This window comes from Oncorhynchus keta, chromosome 6 (genome assembly GCF_023373465.1).
Source record: "Oncorhynchus keta strain PuntledgeMale-10-30-2019 chromosome 6, Oket_V2, whole genome shotgun sequence".
NCBI lineage: Eukaryota > Metazoa > Chordata > Actinopteri > Salmoniformes > Salmonidae > Oncorhynchus > Oncorhynchus keta.
The window spans coordinates 17,245,093-17,266,085 of record NC_068426.1 but is presented as its reverse complement, the minus strand read 5'-3'; the positions used below and the strand labels follow the sequence as shown (position 1 = coordinate 17,266,085).

At 42.5% G+C, this 20,993-nt stretch overlaps 1 protein-coding gene and 1 long non-coding RNA gene across 2 annotated transcripts; both read right to left on the bottom strand.

Annotated features, from left to right (window-relative positions):
• Positions 1-96: 96 nt before the first annotated feature.
• LOC127930739 (uncharacterized) lies at positions 97-20,292 on the bottom strand. Its single transcript, XR_008139151.1, has 3 exons — positions 20,154-20,292; positions 693-806; positions 97-311 (listed from the first exon to the last, which is right to left on the bottom strand). It is a non-coding gene; the product is annotated as an uncharacterized LOC127930739 (long non-coding RNA).
• Positions 2,467-5,387, bottom strand: LOC118385644 (insulinoma-associated protein 1a-like). Its single transcript, XM_035772864.2, has one exon. The coding sequence runs from the start codon at positions 4,100-4,102 to the stop codon at positions 2,861-2,863; it is 1,242 nt and encodes a 413-aa protein (XP_035628757.1). The 5' UTR covers positions 4,103-5,387; the 3' UTR covers positions 2,467-2,860.
• Positions 20,293-20,993: the final 701 nt, after the last annotated feature.

Here is a 20,993-nt window from a genome sequence, read left to right as displayed (position 1 = left end):
TAACACACTTCAACCCATTCATGAGCTCTTTATGCAGGAGGATAGAGAACTTACTAAAAGTAGATTTTAAAGAGTCAATGTATTTTCCCTGTTTCTCACACCTCCTCTCACAGTCACACTTTCAAATGTCTGGGCCACCAGGGTCCCTGTGTTGAGCACCACCACAAACAGGATGAACTTGTCAAACATGGGGTCTTCTGTGAAGGCCACAATGATCCTGAACAGCTGATGCATCCAGTCCTGCAGAGCACCCCATGCCCTCAGCCAACCTTTTCTAGAGTTTCGCTGTTCCCTGATCCTCCGCTGCTCATCTGAGAGAGAGAAGAGAGAGAAGAGAGAGAGAGAGAGAGAGAGAGAGAGAGAGAGAGAGAGAGAGAGAGAGAGAGAGAGAGAGAGAGAGAGAGAGAGAGAGAGAGAGAGAGAGAGAGAGAGAGAGAGAGAGAAGAGAGAAGGTTGGTGGCACCATAGGAGGTTGGTGGCACCTTAATTGGGGAGGATGGGCTTGTGGTAATGACTGGAACGGGATGGGTATAATGGTTTCAAACACATCAAACATGTTTGACTCTTCTATGTATTCCATTGCAGCCATTACAATGAGTCTGTTCACACTCATAATTAAAGTGGCCGTTGTGACTTTTCCGGAACAGTTTGCCTCTATGACGAATGTCGTCAGTATACCATACTTCACATACCTTTTTGGATGAGCCTCTTCAACATTTCACCATCTAAGGCCGCACATGTTGAGAACACTCGCTTCTTGTGTGGCTGCTTGGCGGCTACAGATGACTTGTGGTGGCTGGTTGAGCCTGCATAATAGATAATGAATGATGATGAGACATACAAACACACAGAAGTACAGAGAGATTTGATGACAGTGTGGATTATAAATATTGGATTCTGAAGTCATTCTTCCATGTAAAAGTAAAACGTTGTGAGTTTGGGCAGGGGGGGTCTTGCCCTTTCCAGCCACTGTCTGCCTGTATGATGGTCGATTTTCCATCTTGCACTCCAGGCTAAACACACACACACTGCAGAGAAGAGTACCAGTGAAGTATAATGAAAACATGTAACATCAAACCTGTAATCTCGTATTGTAACAACCTGTAAAGCTACTGACCACCAAAATGGTCATAGTGGAGAACTTTGAGCACTTTCTGATGGCAGCACAATGATTTATTGTATTGTTAGACTTAGAGGAACTTTAGTTTTCCAAGGGAACATTACTTCATGCCATCACTACTTTATCTTCACAACAATTCCCCGTGTCATTGGCTACAAACACTTCTAATTAAGGCATCTGTCAAATATTCATCAATACAAACAAGTCGCTAAGCATTTACCGGATTGTCTCTGGAAAAATAAAACCTTCGGCATGGAGGAAGGGTAGAGAATGCCACTGGAATACATCTGTGCGTCATAAGGACTTCTTTATTCTCAACACTTCCTTGACCATTCTATTCCATCCATTCTCTTCTTCTCTACTGTGCTATTCTTTTTCGTTTTTTTTCTCTCTCCACAAGGATGCGGGATGATAACAGTTTAGCTTACAACAATTGTTTCCATTTGATGTAAGAGGATCTCGTGCGTCAAAAATGAACGAAGGACTCTTCCTTGGCTTGTTATAATAAGCCATTTCAATTTGAACCATTTCAATTTATTTTGGAATAGTGGTGAAAAAACAGGACGTAGTCTACTTATATTTTGTCTGATTTCTAACACATGTTGAAATAGTAATATGGTTACATTTTGAAATGTAGGTCGTCATTGTAAATAAGAACGTTCTTAACGGACTTACCTGTATAAATAAAGGTGACACGAATCATTTTTTAAAATAGGCTATTCACTACGTTTTATGAAAACAACGATACGTGCATAATTTCGTAAATATAGGCAAAATTGTTATTCCGTTTTTTTTATCCGTAAGAAGTCGAAAACAACTTCCTGTCTGTGGAATTTAAGACTGATAACCGTTATCCTACTTGCGGCAGTCACGGAGTACCCCCAAAAGTACACATTTTTGATGTGACCCTGGACACCTAATTAAACTTGTCAACTTATCATCAAGCCCTCAATGAGTTGAATCAGGGGAGTTTGTCAGGGGCAACAACCAAAATGTGTGCTGTTAGGGGTACTCGAGGACTAGAGTTGGAAAACAGTCCTACTGCACCCTTCCCCTGAAGTTGGACCTAAGGCCGATGCGTAAAGTTGGAAAAATGTATTGTTGATAAGGACTATTCTACATCAAATGGGGACATGGAATAGTCCATATTTTTTAATAGTCTATTTGCTCTAAATAAATAGCATACTTTTAGAATTGGTGTTGGAGATTATATGGTATGTATGTTAAGTATATGTTGCAGGAAATGGATCTAACCTAACAAAAAGTAAAAACACCATGACATATAATACATATAAATATATACAAATAATAATAAATACACAAATACACAATTGCATAGTAGATTTATACTCCCTTTATTATTTTAGGAAGAAGTTGGCATGGTAATATTGTTTCAACGAAAATATGACATTAATTTGGTCAGAGGTAATTAGAGGCAATGCGAAATAGCTTTTTATCATTACGCAAATCATCACAGTCAAAAGCAACATGATTAATACAAATGTGGGCAGATAAATAAACAAACACATACATTATTAAATAAACAAATAAATACATATCAAATAAATAATTGATTAGATAGATAGATAAATATAACTTTGTAGAAAACTAAACTAATTTACACAAAACTATAGCCAACTATTCAGGATAAATATTTCTGATTTCACAACAGTTGTTTACAAGAACTCTGTCCAAACATGGAATTCAGTCATAATGCCCGAAACAAACAGTCTGATGTTATTAAATTGTTTGAGACAAAACGATGACCTGTCTGCTCTCCGTTGGGTGATATTTGTTTATGTGTCTGGTGAGGCCAGAGGAGGAGAATACATTTTCACTACAAAATCGACACGGAAACACCTCTCCTGTCACCTTTGTGATGCACTCAGTCCCTGCGTATTTGGAGGAGGGCTCGGGTGTTTCTGGGCGGGACTCGAGCAGGCTGCTGGGTTGTTGGTCGGAGACTTTGGCCGAATGAGACTGATTCTGAGGATGACTAGCTGCCTTCCTATTGTGCACGGCCAAGTGTTTCCTCAGGTACGCTTGTTTTCTGAATTTCTTTGAGCACTGTGGGCAGCTGAACATCATGTCTTCATCAGAGCCCGAGTCTAAGGGTGGCGGGGAGGGTGGGAGCGCCTCTCTGGCTGTTGGTGTGTCAGGTCGGCTCTCCTCTCTCTGTGATGAGACTCTCTCCACTTGGAAACCCTTTGGCTTGTGCCAACGTCGGTGGGAGGCCAGGTTAGCGGGACAACTGAACACTTTGTCACACTCGTCGCAGCGATATTCGATTCGGACGATGCGAGAGCACTTGTGGAAGGCCAAAGTGAGAGGGTCTGCGTACCGCTCCTTGCAAAGCTGACAGATGAATTCTCCAAGCGGAATGCTGGTGTTGGAGCGTTGCTTCACCTCATCCTCTGCATCCTCTGTAATGCGCAATCCGAGGACGGGAGATGTGGTTACCTGATCCCGGAGGCTGGACTTCTCTTGGTTTTGGGAGCTTGAGGACTTGCGCTTTTTATAATTCGTATGGGGAGATTTAGCGTTGGAGGAGGCAGGCCGCTTCACTGCTGCATATTTAGCATTCCCGCACATGGTGTCCAGTCTGGTGGTCATCTCCTGAAGAGACGACGACACTGGAGAACCATCAATGGTGAAACTTCCCAAATTTGCCTCGGGGAAGGTATCTGCTGGAGCAGAAGAAAGAGAGCTTAGCATTTGATGAGCGGCGTCCACGGGTGTGTATTGATATCCCTCGCTGTCAGGCCGGGTCGGGCTCAGTGAAGGCGCACAGTGACACTCTGGAATTCCACCGAAAATACCCCGGCTGGGAACTCTGATAAAGTTGTGGCAAGGCAGTGCATGAGCCGGGGCATTCTCGACCAGCGAAGAGCAGTTGGCGTCCAGCGCCAAGTCCTCCTTGCGTATCCTGTATGAAACAGGACCAGCCATTTTAGAACGTTTTATAAGGAAACCCTTTGGCATGGTGACTGTCAGGAAGCACACTCGACGCGTTGTAAACAACCTCAATAAGATTTTGCTGTTAAAGTCGAGCCCAGAAATTGGAATGAGGCGTGTCTAATCGCAGTGCGCCCTATTCGCTCTGCAGTAATTGTCCACACTGGCCCTCTGTCGTTTGTCTCCGTTTTTATAAAGGCCCCGAGCGGTCATTGTGCGTCAGTTAGGACGCAGATGGCAGCAGTCCAGCCGTCAATAGAAAGGCCCGGCAACATGATCCACCGGGAGTCTCTGAGGAGCACAGCGACAGATGTCAGCCTCCCCCATTGCGGAGTCCCCCCCAGACCACTTGTCCCGTCCTTGACGGTCCCTTGCCATTATGCAGATTACACAGAGCCACACCACACTTATCCAGCCTTTATTCTCCCATGTCCTCTGAGACTATTCATCACACACGTACCGCAGCCGTCCATCCATTCATCAAAACACACGATTCAAAAGGAGAAGGGGGGTGAGGTGAGTCAGACTTGTGCCAGTTTGGGGGTAAAGAGGCAGAGGGAAGAGGCACAGCACCAGTACATATATGCAGATCAGTGCTCAATGCGCTGCTCAAATGCGCCTTAAACATAGACGTCCAGGGGCATTCAACCCGTTGAACAATTTAATTTAATGTGATTTCAACATCAAGACAATAAAAATCACCAAAAAAGTAACTCCATTTGTGAAGTTATTTTACGTTTTGGGAATTCAGGCCCTGATGTGAAGGGGATCCCAATTGTTTTATCATCAACGTTTAAAAAGCTCCCTAGTTGTGGCAAGCATTGAATACCTCCAACGTCAAACGTCTCAACTCAACAATAGAAACAGTCTGTCATGTCATTGTCAGTGAAATTAACCATTTTCATCACACGTCTACAATCTGGCGGAAAAAAACACATTACATATACAGACCCAACCCCCAACATAACAAAATACATATTATTAGCAGCAAAGCTATCTGAATCAGGGCTGTCTTGTAAAAGAGCAAAAAAAAAACGTTTGAAATCAATAAATGGTAAAGGTCACAGACCAAACATCTTCCATAGCCTAACTGTAAAGCCATGAAACCTGTGACAGGTTTACCTATTAACTAAATGTCAGTGTTTAAAACTTAAACATAAGGCATTTAGATTTGCCAATTAATGTTCTTATCTTAAACACAGGTTGTTTAGTATGCACGATTAAACATGATAGTCAGCTTTTTCCAGTCACTTTCCAACCAGGAGAACACCTATATCTCCTGTGTTCAGATTGTAAACACTAGTGTTTACTTTCCCATCATCCTGTTTAGAGTGCATTGTCAAGAGAAATTGATGTAACTTTCCATGCCTTTTATTCAAATCAGTATTAGGAATGTGTCATCTTACCTACACTGAACAAAAATATAAATGTGGCATTTAAAGTGTTGGTCCCATGTTTCATGAGATTAAATAAAAGATCCCAGAAATTTGACATATTTCCAAAAGGCTTATTTCTCTAAAATGTTGTGCACACATTTGTTTACTACTTTACTTTATTTCTACTTTGCCAAGATAATCCATCCACCTGACAGGTGTGGTATGTCAAGAAGATGATTAAATAACATGATCATTACACAGGTGCACCTTGTGCTGGGGACAAAAAAGGCCAATCTAAAATGTGCAGTTTGTCAGACAACATAATGCCACAGATGTCTCAAATTTTTAGGGAGTGTACTATTGGCATGCTGACTGGAGGAATGTCCACCAGAGCTGTTGCCAGATAATTGAATGTTCATTTCTCTACCATAAGCCTCCTCCAATGTCATTTAAGAGAATTTGGCAGTACGTCCAACCGGCCTCACAACCACAGACCACGTGTATGGCGTTGTGTGGATGAGTGGTTTGCTGATGTCAACGTTATGAACAGAGTGCCCCATGGTGGCGGTGGGGTTATGGTGTGGGCAGGCATAATTTACGGACAATGAACGGATGGTAAGTTGGTGGTTGAAGATATCCCTCTAGTGGTGTGGGGGCTGTGCTTTGGCAAAGTGGGTGGGGTTATATCCTTCCTGTTTGGCCCTGTCCGGGGGTGTCCTCGGATGGGGCCACAGTGTCTCCTGACCCCTCCTGTCTCAGCCTCCAGTATTTATGCTGCAGTAGTTTGTGTCGGGGGGCTAGGGTCAGTTTGTTATATCTGGAGTACTTCTCCTGTCCTATTCGGTGTCCTGTGTGAATCTAAGTGTGCGTTCTCTAATTCTCTCCTTTTTCTTTCTCTCTCTCGGAGGACCTGAGCCCTAGGACCATGCCCCAGGACTACCTGACATGATGGCTCCTTGATGTCCCCAGTCCACCTGGCCATGCTGCTGCTCCAGTTTTAACTGACCTGAGCCCTAGGACCATGCCCCAGGACTACCTGACATGATGGCTCCTTGCTGTCCCCAGTCCACCTGGCCATGCTGCTGCTCCAGTTTCAACTGTTCTGCCTATTATTTGACCATGCTGGTCTTTTATGAACATTTGAACATCTTGGCCATGTTCTGTTATAATCTCCACCCGGCACAGCCAGAAGAGGACTGGCCACCCCACATATGCTCTCTCTAATTCTCTCTTTCTTTCTCTCTCTCGGAGGACCTGAGCCCAAGGACCGTGCCCCAGGACAACCTGACATGATGACTCCTTGCTGTCCCCAGTCCACCTGACTGTGCTGCTGCTCCAGTTTCAACTGTTCTGCCTTGTTATTATTCGACCATGCTGGTCATTTATGAACATTTGAACATCTTGGCCATATTCTGTTATAATCTCCACCCGGCACAGCCAGAAGAGGACTGGCCACCCCACATAGCCTGGTTCCTCTCTAGGTTTCTTCCTAGGTTTTGGCCTTTCTAGGGAGTTTTTCCTAGCCACCGTGCTTCTACACCTGCATTGCTTGCTGTTTGGGGTTTTAGGCTGGGTTTCTGTACAGCACTTTGAAATATCAGCTGATGTACGAAGGGCTATATAAATAAAATTTCATTTGATTTGATTTGAATGAACACAATTGCATTTTATTTATGGAAATCTGCATGCACAGAGATACAGTGAAAAGATCCTGAGGCCCATTGTCGTGCCATTCCTCTGCCTTTTTCACCTCATGTTTAACCATGATGATGCCTGGCCCCATGTCGCAAGGATCTGTACACAATTCCTGGAAGCTGAAAATGTTCCAGTTCTTCCATGACCTGCATTCTCACCAGACATGTCACCCATTGAGCATGTTTGGGATGCTCTGGGTCAACGTGTACGACAGCATGTTCCAGTTCCCGTCAATATCCAGCAACTTCGCACAGCCATTGAATAGGAATGGGACAACATTCTACAGGCCACAATCAACAGCCTGATCCAGTCTATGCAAAGGATGTGTTGCACTGCATGAGGAAAAATGGTGGTCAAATGCCGAAGTCGTCTCAAAACAAAAGTGACGTTATTAAGCATGTGCAGTAAAAAGTAGGATTCTGTTTTTACATGCAAAAGTGATTGCTCTTGATAAAAATGCTTTATCTGCCTCCCCAATGAAAACTAGTTTGAAAATTTGTTGTATGTTTCTGGACGGTGCACCATGCTTCCTTGTTGACAACATAACCGAGCGGCGCAGATTACTGTTCCATTTGAGAAGGGCGCTCATCCCTCGCCGTTTTTGCCCGTTCACATCACATGCCATCAATGTTGGGAAGGTTACTTTCTAAATGTAATTACAGTTACAAGTTACCTGTCCAAAATTGTAATCAGTAAAGTAACTTTTGGATTACCCAAACTCAGTAACGTAATCTGATTACATTCAGTTACATTTAAAAAAAATTACTTTCCCCTTAAGAGGCATGAGAAGAAGACAAAAATGTATGTTACCAATTGAATGACATCTATTGCAGGATAAATCAATGTTAACGTTTACATAGCTGGACATATATGGATGTTACAGTTTACTTTATAGTTTGGTTATGTAGGCTTCTTCTAACCCATCGCTTTCTACTACATATTATAATATGATTAAATTATATCTTTACATGAAAAACCAAAGTCAATCAGAATTCCAGTCATTCCAATAAATGCTATACCTCTTGATCTTCAAGAATAGGACTTGGAAATATGAAAGTATAGATTAGCCAAATTGTTTTACCCGAGCATAACCCCAAAACTAAGGATTTATTAGCCAGCCGTACTCTGTAGTTTATGATTTTGATGTCATGGAGGACTGACTGGGCTCATTGATTCGAGTTGAAAAATAAATATTGCACTCATGGAATGGCATGCTTTGACCACCGCTGAAATGTGCTTTTTACATGTGAAAAATGAATGCAATATGGTGCATTTGCTATAGGCCAATTTTTGTTGGTGACACTTTGTTATCTTGATAATATGCAGTGGTTTGAAGGGTAAATCCAGAGATGAAACAATAACAAAACGGTCATCACACCTCTGTTTTGGTAAAAAATCGAGGGATAGGACTGGAGAAATGCAACCACTGTCAGATTAATAGACAGAGCTATGGATGCAAGTACTGACCATCCATTGTATCAAAATGATTGTTTTAACCATGTTATGAGGCTATACAGTGTTTGTTTACATTTACAAAGATAAACTTACATTTTGGGTTCTCATGGAGTGTGACATTTGAACTATGACTATGACAATATTCTTTATGAATCAATGGATATACAATACCAGTCAAAGGTTTGGACACACCTTCTCATTCCAGGGTTTTTCTTTATTATTACAATTTTCTACATTGTAGAATATTAGTGCAATCATAAAAACTATAAAATAACACATATGGTATCATGTAGTAACCAAAAAAGTGTTAAATAAATCAAAATATATTTTAGATTTTAAATTCTTCAAAGTAGCCAACCTTTGCCTTGATGACAGCTTTGCACAAGCTTGGCATTCTCTCAACCAGCTTATTGAGGCAGTCACCTGGAATGCTTTTCAATTAACAGGTGTGCCTTGTTAAAAGTTAATTTAGGGAATTTCTTTCCTTCTTAATGTGTTTGAGCCAATCAGTTATGTTGTGAGAAGGTAGGGGGTGGTATACAGAAAATAGCACTATTTGCTAAAAGACCAAGTCCATATTATGGCAAGAACAGCTCAAATAAGCAAAGAGAAACGACAGTCCATCATTACTTTAAGACATGAAGGTCAGTCAATCCGGGAAATCGCAGTCACAAAAACTATCAAGAACTATGATGAAACTAACTCGTATGAGGACCGGCACAGGTAAGGAAAACCCAGAGTTACCTCTGCTGCAGAGGATAAGTTACCAGCCTCAGATATTGCAGCCCAAATAAAAGCTTAACAGAGTTCATGTAACATCAACGTTGTTTACCTTCATTTAACTAGGCAAGTCAGTTAAGAACAAATTCTTATTTTCAATGACGGCATAGGAACAGTGGGTTAACTGCCTGTTCAGGGGCAGAACGACAGATTTGTACCTTGTCAGCTCGGGGATTTGAACTTGCAACCTTTCGGCTGCTAGTCCAACGCTCTAAACACTAGGCTACCCTGCCACCCCGCCCTGAACGCACAATCCCTCCATCAGTGCTCAGACTGTCCGCAATAGGCTGAGAGAGGCTGGACTGAGGGCTTTTAGGCCTGTTGTAAGGCAGGTCTTCACCAGACATCACCGGCAACAACGTCGCCTATGGGCACAAACCCACCGTCGCTGGACCAGACAGGACTGACAAAAAGTGCTCTTCACTGATAAGTCGCGGTTTTGTCTCACCTGGGGTGATGGTCAGATTTGCGTTTATCTTCGAAGGAATGAGCGTTACACCGAGGCCTGTACTTTGGAGCGGGATTGATTTGGAGGTGGAGGGTCCATCATGGTCTGGGGCGGTGTGTCACAGCGTCAACGGACTGAGCTTGTTGTCATTGCAGGCAATCTCAACGCTGTGCGTTACAGGGAAGACATCCTCCTCCCTCATGTGGTACCCTTCCTGCAGGCTCATCCTGACATGACCCTCCAGCATGACAATGCCACCAGCCATATTGCTCGTTCTGTGCGTGATTTCCTGCAAGACAGGAATGTCAGTGTTCTTCCATGGCCAGCGAAGAGTCCGGATCTCAATCACATTGAGCACATTTGGGACCTGTTGGATGAGGGCTAGGGCCATTCCCCCCAGAAATGTCAGGGAAATTGCAGGTGCCTTGTTGGAAGAGTGGGGTAACATCGCACAGCAAGAACTGGCAAATCTGGTGCAGTCCATGAGGAGGTGATGCACCACAGTACCTAATGCAGCTGGTGGCCACACCAGATACTGACTGTTACTTTTGATTTTGACCCCCCCTTTGTTCAGGGACACATTATTCCATTTCTGTTAGTCACATGTCTGTGGAACTTGTTCAGTTTATGTCTCAGTTGTTGAATCTTGTTATGTTCATACAAATATTTACACATGTTAAGTTTGCTGAAAATAAACGCAGTTGACAGTGAGAGGATGTTTCTTTTTTTTTGCTGAGTTGATAATTTATATGCAGTTGAAGTCAGAAGTTTACATACACTTAGGTTGGAGTCATTAAAACTAGTTTTTCAACCACTCCACAAATTTCTTGTTAACAAACTATAGTTTTGGCAAGTCGGTTAGGACATCTACTTTGTGCATGACACAAATACTTTTTCCAACAGTTGTTTACAGACAGATTATTTCGCTTATAATTCACTGTATCACAATTCCAGTGGGTCAGAAGTTTACATACACTAAGTTGACTGTGCCTTTAAACAGCTTGGAACATTCCAGAAAATTATGTCAAGGCTTTAGAAGCTTCTGATAGGCTAATTTACATAATTTGAGTCAATTGGAGGTGTACCTGTGGATGTATTTCAAGGCCTACCTTCATAGTGGTCTCTGACTTGTGGTCAAACTCGCTCAGGTGGAACAAATTTAAACTTGCAACTTTTTTCAATGCTGATTTGAATGTCACTGAGAAAACAGAGAAGTGTCAGATTTATTTTCGCAAACATCCTTTCTGAATTTAAAAGTAATCCTTGAAGTAATCATCTAGTTTTTCAAAAGTATCTGTAATCTGATTACAATATTTTTGCTAGTAATTTAATGGATTATCGTTACAGTTTTTTGTAATCCCTTGCATGTAACAGATGACATGCAATCCGTTACTCCCCAACCCTGCGGGCCACAGACCAGTGCCCCGCAGTCTCAATATAATTGAACCCGCCCACTCAAAAATAAATGGGAGGGGCTGCATTCTAATATTTCCCAGCATGTTTTGTTGCAGGTTGATTCTTAGAATAGTTTGTTTTAATATCTATGTTTCTTCTTGCACATTGATTAATTGATAGGTAGTCTTGTTTATTAAGTCCTTCACCATAGCAGTCATTCTGTGTGCAGGTTGTGAGTGATATAATATTCAAATTCTTGGATATCCTCCCTCTGGCTGTATTCTGATAGGACTAACTAATCACTTTAGAAACTTGCAGGTCTATGAGCCAGGATTTTCAGACCACAATGTTGAGAATGACTAGACAATAACTAACAGCTGTATGCTAATATTTACTTGTAATTGAAACACATTCACTTTGGCAATCACTTTGGTGAAAGTGCTAGCAATAATGCAACAACCATCTCTCGGTCACTAACAAACACAGTCATGGGTGGGTATCTCTCACATTCACCTGAAAGGCATGCTGGGAAATACGCAATTCCCTCTTCACACCCTTCAGTGTTAAAACAACACCCCCATTGTTTAGTGTTTAAAATCTATTCCCCTTTTTCTGAAAAAAATGCGTGTTTAAAATGTGTTACAGGGAATAAGCATGTTCCGGTGTTTACACGTTTTCATTGAAATTCTAAATCCTTGACACATTTAAAAAGTGTTACAGAAAAGTCTTAAGTTATGTGTTCAGATCCTAAGCATTTCGTTTTACAGTGTAAGGACCCATAGGGCGGTGTCGTCCGGGTTAGGGTTTGGCCAGGGTAGGCCATCATTGTAAATAACAATTTGTTCTTAACTGACTTGCCTAGTTAAATATATATATATATTGATAATGTTAATAAATCTAAGCAGTCAGTTGCATTGATTCATGTTTTTAGCCTCTTTTGTGCTTAACATCAAATTGGCGTGTAGGCCTATGGCATATTGTTGCAATTCTATAAGTTCCTGTATGAAATAGGCCTGTGGATAATGTGTTATTGTGCCTTGAAATAAAATACAAATAATAGACAACATTCCCAATTCCTGTTTTGATCGAGAAATTATATATTAGGGGTATCAACCCAGACAAAATCATTACCTTCAGCCCGTTTCCTTATGCCTTTCCTTTTAACATGTCAACATTGATTTAAAATAGGCATCAGATAATGTTGTTATGAAGAATAAGCATGTCCCACAATAGGAGAAACCGACACTGTCCTCAGCAGCAATCTAGTTTGGAATATGCTCAGGACGCACGCACGCACACACACACACACACACACACACACACACACACACACACACACACACACACACACACACACACACACACACACACACACACACACACACACACACACACACACACACACACACACACACACACACACACACACACACACACACACCAGCCTTTGTATGGTGTCTCCCAACCGGTCTGTTATCTCGGGAGCTTTGATTGTTATTGGATTTTCTTTTCATCCTTTGGGGATAGTAGACAAAAAAGTTTGTGCGCGAGGAGGATAGCACTAGGGAGAGGCGTAGGGCATGTATTTGAATAGGCCTATGTGTTCGGGGTTGAAGGGGGGACTTCCCCCATTATTTTACTTTCTGCCTTTGTTGGAATTGGAAGTTTGAAGCGTGTGCCTTTGGAGGCACAAGCCACGCGCCTGCCCTGACCTCTGTGACACCCTATTTGCATAAAGCTGGAGATTTGAATTCGGTCCTATTCTTTGACGTGACCTGCCTGACTTAGTCAATTACTGGCGGTCCCTGGTTGTTCAGCGGTGGGATAATTAAACGGAATCACAAATGTGGCGCTTTTAAACTAACGGAATACCTATCTCCACTGAGGCCTATAAGGGAAAACTTGTTTTAAAAAATGTGCCACCCGCAATATACACTGGTCAACACGTTCAAACTAATGTCATTAACCTCAAAATCTAATTTTAGATGTTATCGCAGGTGCAGAGAAATGCTTATGTTTTTACCTCCAACGGTGCAGTAATATCTAGCAATATGTTAAATCCACCCAATACAACTACAATGTTAGCCTACAAAATGTTGTTTCAAAAAGAGCATTGCTGCATGGGCCCTCGGGGTGTTTATGAGCCTGTCCTACATTTCACATTTCAATTCAGCCTCAGTAGGTAATGTAGGTTTAAAAAAAAAATGTTTTGTTTATTATTTACATTTTTTTTTTTTTAGGTCTTTAGCCTATAAAGTGACCCACTATGCCTACAATGATATCATCATCATCATCACGTACATCATTGATGATTCGTCATAGTCTCAGCAATTGCTTGAAAATGTACTTAGAAGAATCCTCAATGCCTGGCTCTAGAGCAGCCTATGGGCTATACAGAGGCACCACCAACTTCGGCCTACACTGCCTTTGTTCAGCACACAGCCTGGGCAGGAGGAATTCGGAATGTGTAATCTTGTTGCTACCAGAAAGGATGTAGGAGCGCCTGCGATTGGCCCGTGGCACTCGTGGGCCATGTGCAGTTCGTGCTGTCTTATTTACATACAGCTGTACAGTTTGCCGAGGACATGAATACACAGCCTAACAACAATAGAATCAACTTAAACGACAGCACCATGACTCTCCAATTCCGTTTCAACCATTCAGTCAGATGAAATATGGTAAAGGCAGGGGGGTAATCTAAAGACAGAAATTGTGATACATTAGGAGGAGGTAGCAGTGATAACACAGATGTGTTCTTGACCCCTCTTGTGGAATTTTTTATCTGAATTCCTTCAAAATAGAAACCCTTATTTTTTAAATATGTTTTTGTGTCAATTTATTGAAAAAATAAGGCAAGAGGTTGCAGTATCATGTCGTCCCCCACAAATGATGCAGCACCCCTTGGGCCAATTGAGATATTGCATATGACGAACACATTTCAGTCAATGACCACAGCTCCCGCCTAGGGCCAATCAGTGTAACTTTGTAAATGCCTGATCTCTATGGCAAGACGCATCATTCACTATCAAGTTACATCAAAATCATCCCAGTGCTGTCTGGGATATTGCGTAAGCTTAATGTACAAAGGAACGTGCTGATGGACTGAGAAAAATCCACAGTCCCCTCCCCGATTTAATAGTGGGACAAATATAATGTAGGCTAGGTATAGGCCTATTCGATTTTCATGTCATTTTAGCAGGTTAGCATTTTTTTTCATGCATCTTGTTCTGGAGGCTGCTCTTCTGAGTCTTCTCTAACTGGCACAGGCACAAAGTCAAACCTAACCTTAACCCTAACCTTAACCACACTGCTAAACCTAATGCCTAACCCTAACCTTACATTTTTTTCATACATTTTTACAATATAGCCAATTTTGACTTTGCAGCTGGCCCATTTAGCGAAAAAATGCTCAAATATTTTTCATGTCCTAAAATCATATAGGCCTACACCTCACCTCAACCAACCATGTTCAACTTTCAGTTAGGCGGGCTTTGGCCTAGGTGGCGCTGTTGTATTTTTGGTAATTTATTAGGATCCCCATTAGCTGTTGGAAAAGACACTGCTACTCTTCCTGGGGTCCACACAGAACATGACACAATACAGAATATTAATAGACAAGAACAGCTCAATGACAGAACTACATACATTTAAAAACAGCACACATAGCCTACATATCAATACATACACGCAAAATATCTAGGTCAAATAGGGGAGAGGCATTGTGACGAGAGTTGTTTTTGTTCATCTGAAGTGCTGATTGGAATGATCGAAAAAATGGATAAACAACACACATTGGAGTAAAACAAGCTTATATCATGGGTTCCTGTCAAGGCAAGGGCTGATTTCAAGGTTCTACTACTAATCTACAAAGCATTACATGGGCTTGCTCCTACCTATCTCTCTGATTTGGTCCTGCCGTACATACGTAAGCTACGGTCACAAGACGTGGGCCTCCTAATTGTCCCTAGAATTTCTAAGCAAACAGCTAGAGGCTCCTTTAGAGCTCCATTTTTATGGAATGGTCTGCCTACCCATGTAAGAGACGCAAACTCGGTCTCAACCTTTAAGTCTTTACTGAAGACTCATCTCTTCAGTGGGTCATATGATTGAATGTAGTCTGGCCCAGGAGTGTGAAGGTGAACGGAAAGGCTCTGGAGCAACTAACCGCCCTTGCTGTCTCTGCCTGGCCGGTTCCCCTCTTTCCACTGGGATTCTCTGCCTCTAACCCTATTACAGGGGCTGAGTCACTGGCTTACTAGGGCTCTTTCATACCGTCCCTAGGAGGGGTGCGTCACTTGAGTGGGTTGAGTCACTGATGTGATCTTCCTGTCTGGGTTGGTGCCCCCCCTTGGGTTGTGCCGTGGCGGAGATCTTTGTGGGCTATACTCAGCCTTGTCTCAGGATGGTAAGTTGGTGGATGAAGATATCCCTCTAGTGGTGTGGGGGCTGTGCTTTGCAAAGTGGGTGGGGTTATATCCTGCCTGTTTGGCCCTGTCCGGGGGTGTCATCGGATGGGGCGACAGTGTCTCCTGACCCCTCCTGTCTCAGCCTCCAGTATTTATGCTGCAGTAGTTTGTGTCGGGGGGCTAGGGTCAGTTTGTTATATCTGGAGTACTTATCCTGTCCTATCCGGTGTCCTGTGTGAATTTAAGTATGCTCTCTCTAATTCACTCTTTCTCTCTCTCGGAGGACCTGAGCCCTAGGACCATGCCCCAGGACTACCTGACATGATGACTCCTTGCTGTCCCCAGTCCACCTGGCCGTGCTGCTGCACCAGTTTCAACTGTTCTGCCTGTGATTAATTATTATGTGACCATGCTGGTCATTTATGAACATTTGAACATCTTGGCCATGTTCTGTTATAATCTCCACCCAGCACAGCCAGAAGAGGACTGGCCACCCCACATAGCCTGGTTCCTCTCTAGGTTTCTTCCTTTTGGCCTTTCTAGGGAGTTTTTCCTAGCCACCGTGCTTCTACACCTGCATTGCTTGCTTTTTGGGGTTTTCGGCTGGGTTTCTGTACAGCACTTTGAGATATCAGCTGATGTACGAAGGGCTATATAAATACATTTGATTTGATTCTGATGGGGTATGACAGTTGAACTAAGCTCATCAAGCATTTATAAGTTCTATTATTCTAGAATAAATGGCTATATATCAGAAGCCCTTTCCTGCAGTCAAATGACTAGTGGCCTCATTGGTGGAATGTTATTCATATTTTTTTAATAGTTTCATAATTAATAAACTTTTTTTTTTTTAAATACAGAAAATCCGGTGTTTCTATGTCAAACGATTTTGTTAAATTTCAGTGTTCTGAGATGTATATAAAGCGTAATATCGGAATGCAAACTCAGATTTGAATACATTTCAACTCTATATCTGACATGGTACAGGTGTCCTCTTTTTGTTAAGCCCATAGCCATGTGTGTGAGGTGTATACGTTTGTTTCAAAGTAGATTTGTTTAAGACCACAAAGAAACACTGTTAGTGTTGTGGTTGAACCGGGATGTGGACATGAAGCTAGTGTTAGGGTTGAACCGGGATGTGGACATGAAGCTAGGGTTAGGGTTGAACCGGGATGTGGACATGAAGCTAGGGTTAGGGTTGAACCGGGATGTGGACATGAAGCTAGGGTTAGGGTTGAACCGGGATGTGGACATGAAGCTAGTGTTAGGGTTGAACCGGGATGTGGACATGAAGCTAGGGTTAGGGTTGAACCGGGATGTGGACATGAAGCTAGGGTTAGGGTTGAACCGGGATGTGGACATGAAGCTAGGGTTAGGGTTGAACCGGGATGTGGACATGAAGCTAGGGTTAGGGTTGAACCGGGATGTGGACATGAAGCTAGGGTTAGGGTTGTGGTTGAAGCTAGGGTTAGGGTTGAACTGGGATGTGGACATGAAGCTAGGGTTAGGGTTGAACCGGGATGTAGACAAGAAGCTCGGGTAAGGGTTGTGGTTGAAGCTAGGGTTAGGGTTGAACCGGGATGTGGACATGAGGCTAGGGTTAGGGTTGAACCGGGATGTGGACATGAAGCTAGGGTTAGGGTTGTGGTTGAGGATAGGGTTAGAGTTGAACCAGGATGTGGACATGAGGCTAGGTAAGGGTTGTGGTTGAAGCTAGGGTTAGAGTTGAACCGGGATGTGGACAAGAAGCTAGGGTTAGGGTTGTGGTTGAGGCTGGGTTAGAGTTGAACTGCTAGGGTTAGGGTTGAACCAGGATGTGGACAAGAAGCTAGGGTTAGGGTTGTGGTTGAGGCTAGGGTTAGGGTTGAACCGGGATGTGGACATGAAGCTATGGTGAGGGTTGAACCGGGATGTGGACATGAAGCTAGGGTTAGGGTTGAACTGGGATGTGGACAAGAAGCTAGGGTTAGGGTTGAACCGGGATGTGAACTGGGACAAGAAGCTAGGGTTAGGGTTGAACCGGGATGTGGACAAGAAGCTAGGGTTAGGGTTGAACTGGGATGTGGACAAGAAGCTAGGGTTAGGGTTGAACCGGGATGTGGACAAGAAGCTAGGGTTGGGGTTGTGGTTGAGGCTAGGGTTGGGGTTGTGGTTGAGGCTAGGGTTAGGGTTGTGGTTGAGTCTCAGGTTAGGGTTGTGGTTGAGGCTAGGGTTAGGGTTGTGGTTGAGGCTAGGGTTGTGGTTGAGGGTAGGGTTGTGGTTGAGGGTAGGGTTTGAACCGGAATGTGGACAAGGTGGAGTTGGCGTGGGTACATTAATCTAGGGTTAGGGTTATCATTTCTATAGCAGTTGTTACCGTTGTTACAATATTCTTATGTTATAAATAACAATTTAAACTTACAATACCATACCATTTCTTTAAGATAATTGAAGCAAGCGTACACATTTACTTCAGGAAATGTACCTAGTCCTAGTCGTGCACTCTTCTCCCACAAACCTTCAGTGACTCATCATAATACCAATTTAACCTCCGCATGAGAAATCTTATTTGTCCTCGACTAGAGAGTTAATGTACATGTTTAATCTTGATAAAAGAGCCCTGGTGTTGTTTCTTGAAACCACATTCTGTAGGCCTATGCATCTCTGGTCATGGTCTTACCACTCTGAGTTTTATTAAGCAGCTGGTAAATATGATTTAGAAAGAAGTCATAGTGACCATCTATCTCCATACTCATAACATAATAAATAGCCTGATGTATTTATGTACTTGTTATTATGAGAAGGAAATGAACAATGTAAATTAAGGATCAGAGAAGGTGTAAGATGTAAGATATATCAAACACACCTTCTTTTCCCTTTTTGTCTCTTCTGAGAATAACTGGTGCAAAGTCTGGGCCCTGGTCACAATGGCACAAGGTTGTCGACACATCACTTTGCCAATAGATGTCGCTGTAGTACTGACTATTGCTGTGAGCTAGTACTGACAATTTAACGGTACACAGGATGTGCGAGATGACAAAGGATGTGGAAACCTTGTGTCACTGTCAACATGTATTCACATGAAATGGGTAACAACAACCATGAAATGTAGTTCATTTCCAGATCTCACTTTGTTTGGGCCTATAAGAGAATGTTTATTCAGGAACATGATTTCTCTGTATAGGGTGGAATGTAATTATGTTAGGCCTATATCAATGCCAACACAACCACTCTACATTTTCCTGTTAATAAAACACACTAGCCAGGCAGCTAGACTTGCTAAATATTATAGATGCAGTATGTTCTAGCATGATGGTCTTGGTTGGAGAATGTGACAGCAGTAGAATTTCTTTCAGCCATTGTTTCTAATAGAGATATATAGTGAAGCAGTCAGCTTCTCGTTTCATTGGGCCACATTTCCTGATTTCCTAACAAAATAGGAAGGGGAAATAGTGCCCAGAGTAAATGAGCTGGGGGTAGTCTGGTCTTTGACAAAAATAACAGCACTCAGATAGCCTAGTGGTTAGAGTGTTGGACTAGTAACCGAAAGGTTGCAAGATCGAATCCTCGAGCTGACAAGGTACACGTCTGTCATTCTGCCCCTGAATAAGGCAGTTAACCCACTGCTCCTAGTTTGTCATTGAAAATAAGAATTTGTTCTTAACTGACTTGCCTAGTTAAATACAAAATGAATACTAAAAAATAATATTTATCTGATCCACAATCAATACTTACAAACTATTTTCTGCTTAAATGGTTGGACCCATATATGGTAACACTTATTTGAAAGAGATATTTCATCTACATGATGTTAAATAAACAAGTTGTTGATGAAAAGTATATATTTCACTCATTGGGTTTTGCATTGCCATGTGTGAATGGTATTTTGAACACATTTCAAATGCAATATAATAATAGTGAATGTACATTCTTTTTTTTCTTTGTTTTACAGAAGGTGTCATTCGATGATATACACCAATGTCATTCTAGTGCCATCACTAAAATGCTTGTCTTGTGTATGCTAAACTATGATCATTATTCCTTTGTTGTAATCTGTTGAAGACTCACTATCCCCAACACCGTCCTCCTATCCCCACCCTACCCCCACACCCGGCTCTGTTGTGGGCTTGGCCAGAGCTGGTGACCTCCTAAAAGGGCCACATGGTCAGGCGAGGGGGGGGATTATATACAGTAATTAGGGGATGGAGTCGGGCCCCAGCTACACTGCCACATAAGCTAAAGGGTTGTTTAAAGCTGGACTTTTAAGGCTATTAGTTAGTGAGGGTAAAGAAGCACCTAACTGAGTATAGAAAACATGTACTAATGCTTACAATATACACATATTTGTGACTATATTACGTACATATTGGATATGCCTGTAATGTTATGAGTCATGCAGCATACATTACATGTTGTTTTATGCCCTGCGTTTCCAACATGAGGATGCATTTGAGCGTGATGAGAGGAGGAGCATCTGGGATTAGGGGCTCAGTCTTGTATTCTAAAGTGAGGTACACAGTACTGTAGGCTGTGATTTTCCTTACCCCATAAAGACAAAAATCCATCTGAAAAAAGAGAGAAAAATGACCGTGCTGGCACAACATATCGAAGACAAAATGGAAAACACCATAATCCTCAGTGGTAACACCTTCATTTGACACAGTAAAAAAGCTCACAAATTAATTCTCCCCTCTCATAAACATCTCCCGTGTTCAGTCTGGGACTGACGCCTGTGCTTTGGTAGGATGACATAATCAGAGCACGCCATGTCTGGGCTTAGGAAGACAAGGTAATGTCTATGGAAACGCATGCTGGACAAGGTCAGGTGGCAGAGCACCTGCTGGGAGGAAAGGCATGGGGAGGGGATAGGATGGGAGGGGGAGGTGAACAGTGATGGTAGTCCTCTTAATGGTCAGTCTAGTAAACCATGTACTGTTATTGTTGGGCAACCATTTCATTGTTTAGTGTGGACACACTAGGTCTCCCCTAAACACACACAAACATAAACATGCAAACATATGCTCCTTGAGAATTTGTTCTTAACTGACTTGCCTAGTTAAGTGAAGGTTAAATAAAAAAATAAATAAATACAATTTGCCCCCCAACCCTTCCTCCACCCAAAACACACACATTTGCTTAGAATAGCACATTGAGGCTGACAGGCTAGATGCACTTAGTCATTGGTCGCTTAATCTAGTCGCCCTAATCATCCAACCATTAATATAGAAAACAGATTAGACTCAGAGAGAGAAAGAGATAGAGAGAGAGAAGAGCACATCCTGCCTATTGCGGTCTATTGCTGCCTCAGCCTCTCTTTGACAGAGCGAAAGAGAGAGAGAGAGGGGGAGGAGAGAGGGAGGTGATGTGGTGTGTGTGAGGGGAGG

Excerpts from the sequence above, each read along its gene's own strand:
- LOC118385644 (XM_035772864.2), bottom strand. The coding sequence starts at position 4,102 with ATGCCAAAGGGTTTCCTTATAAAACGTTCTAAAATGGCTGGTCCTGTT.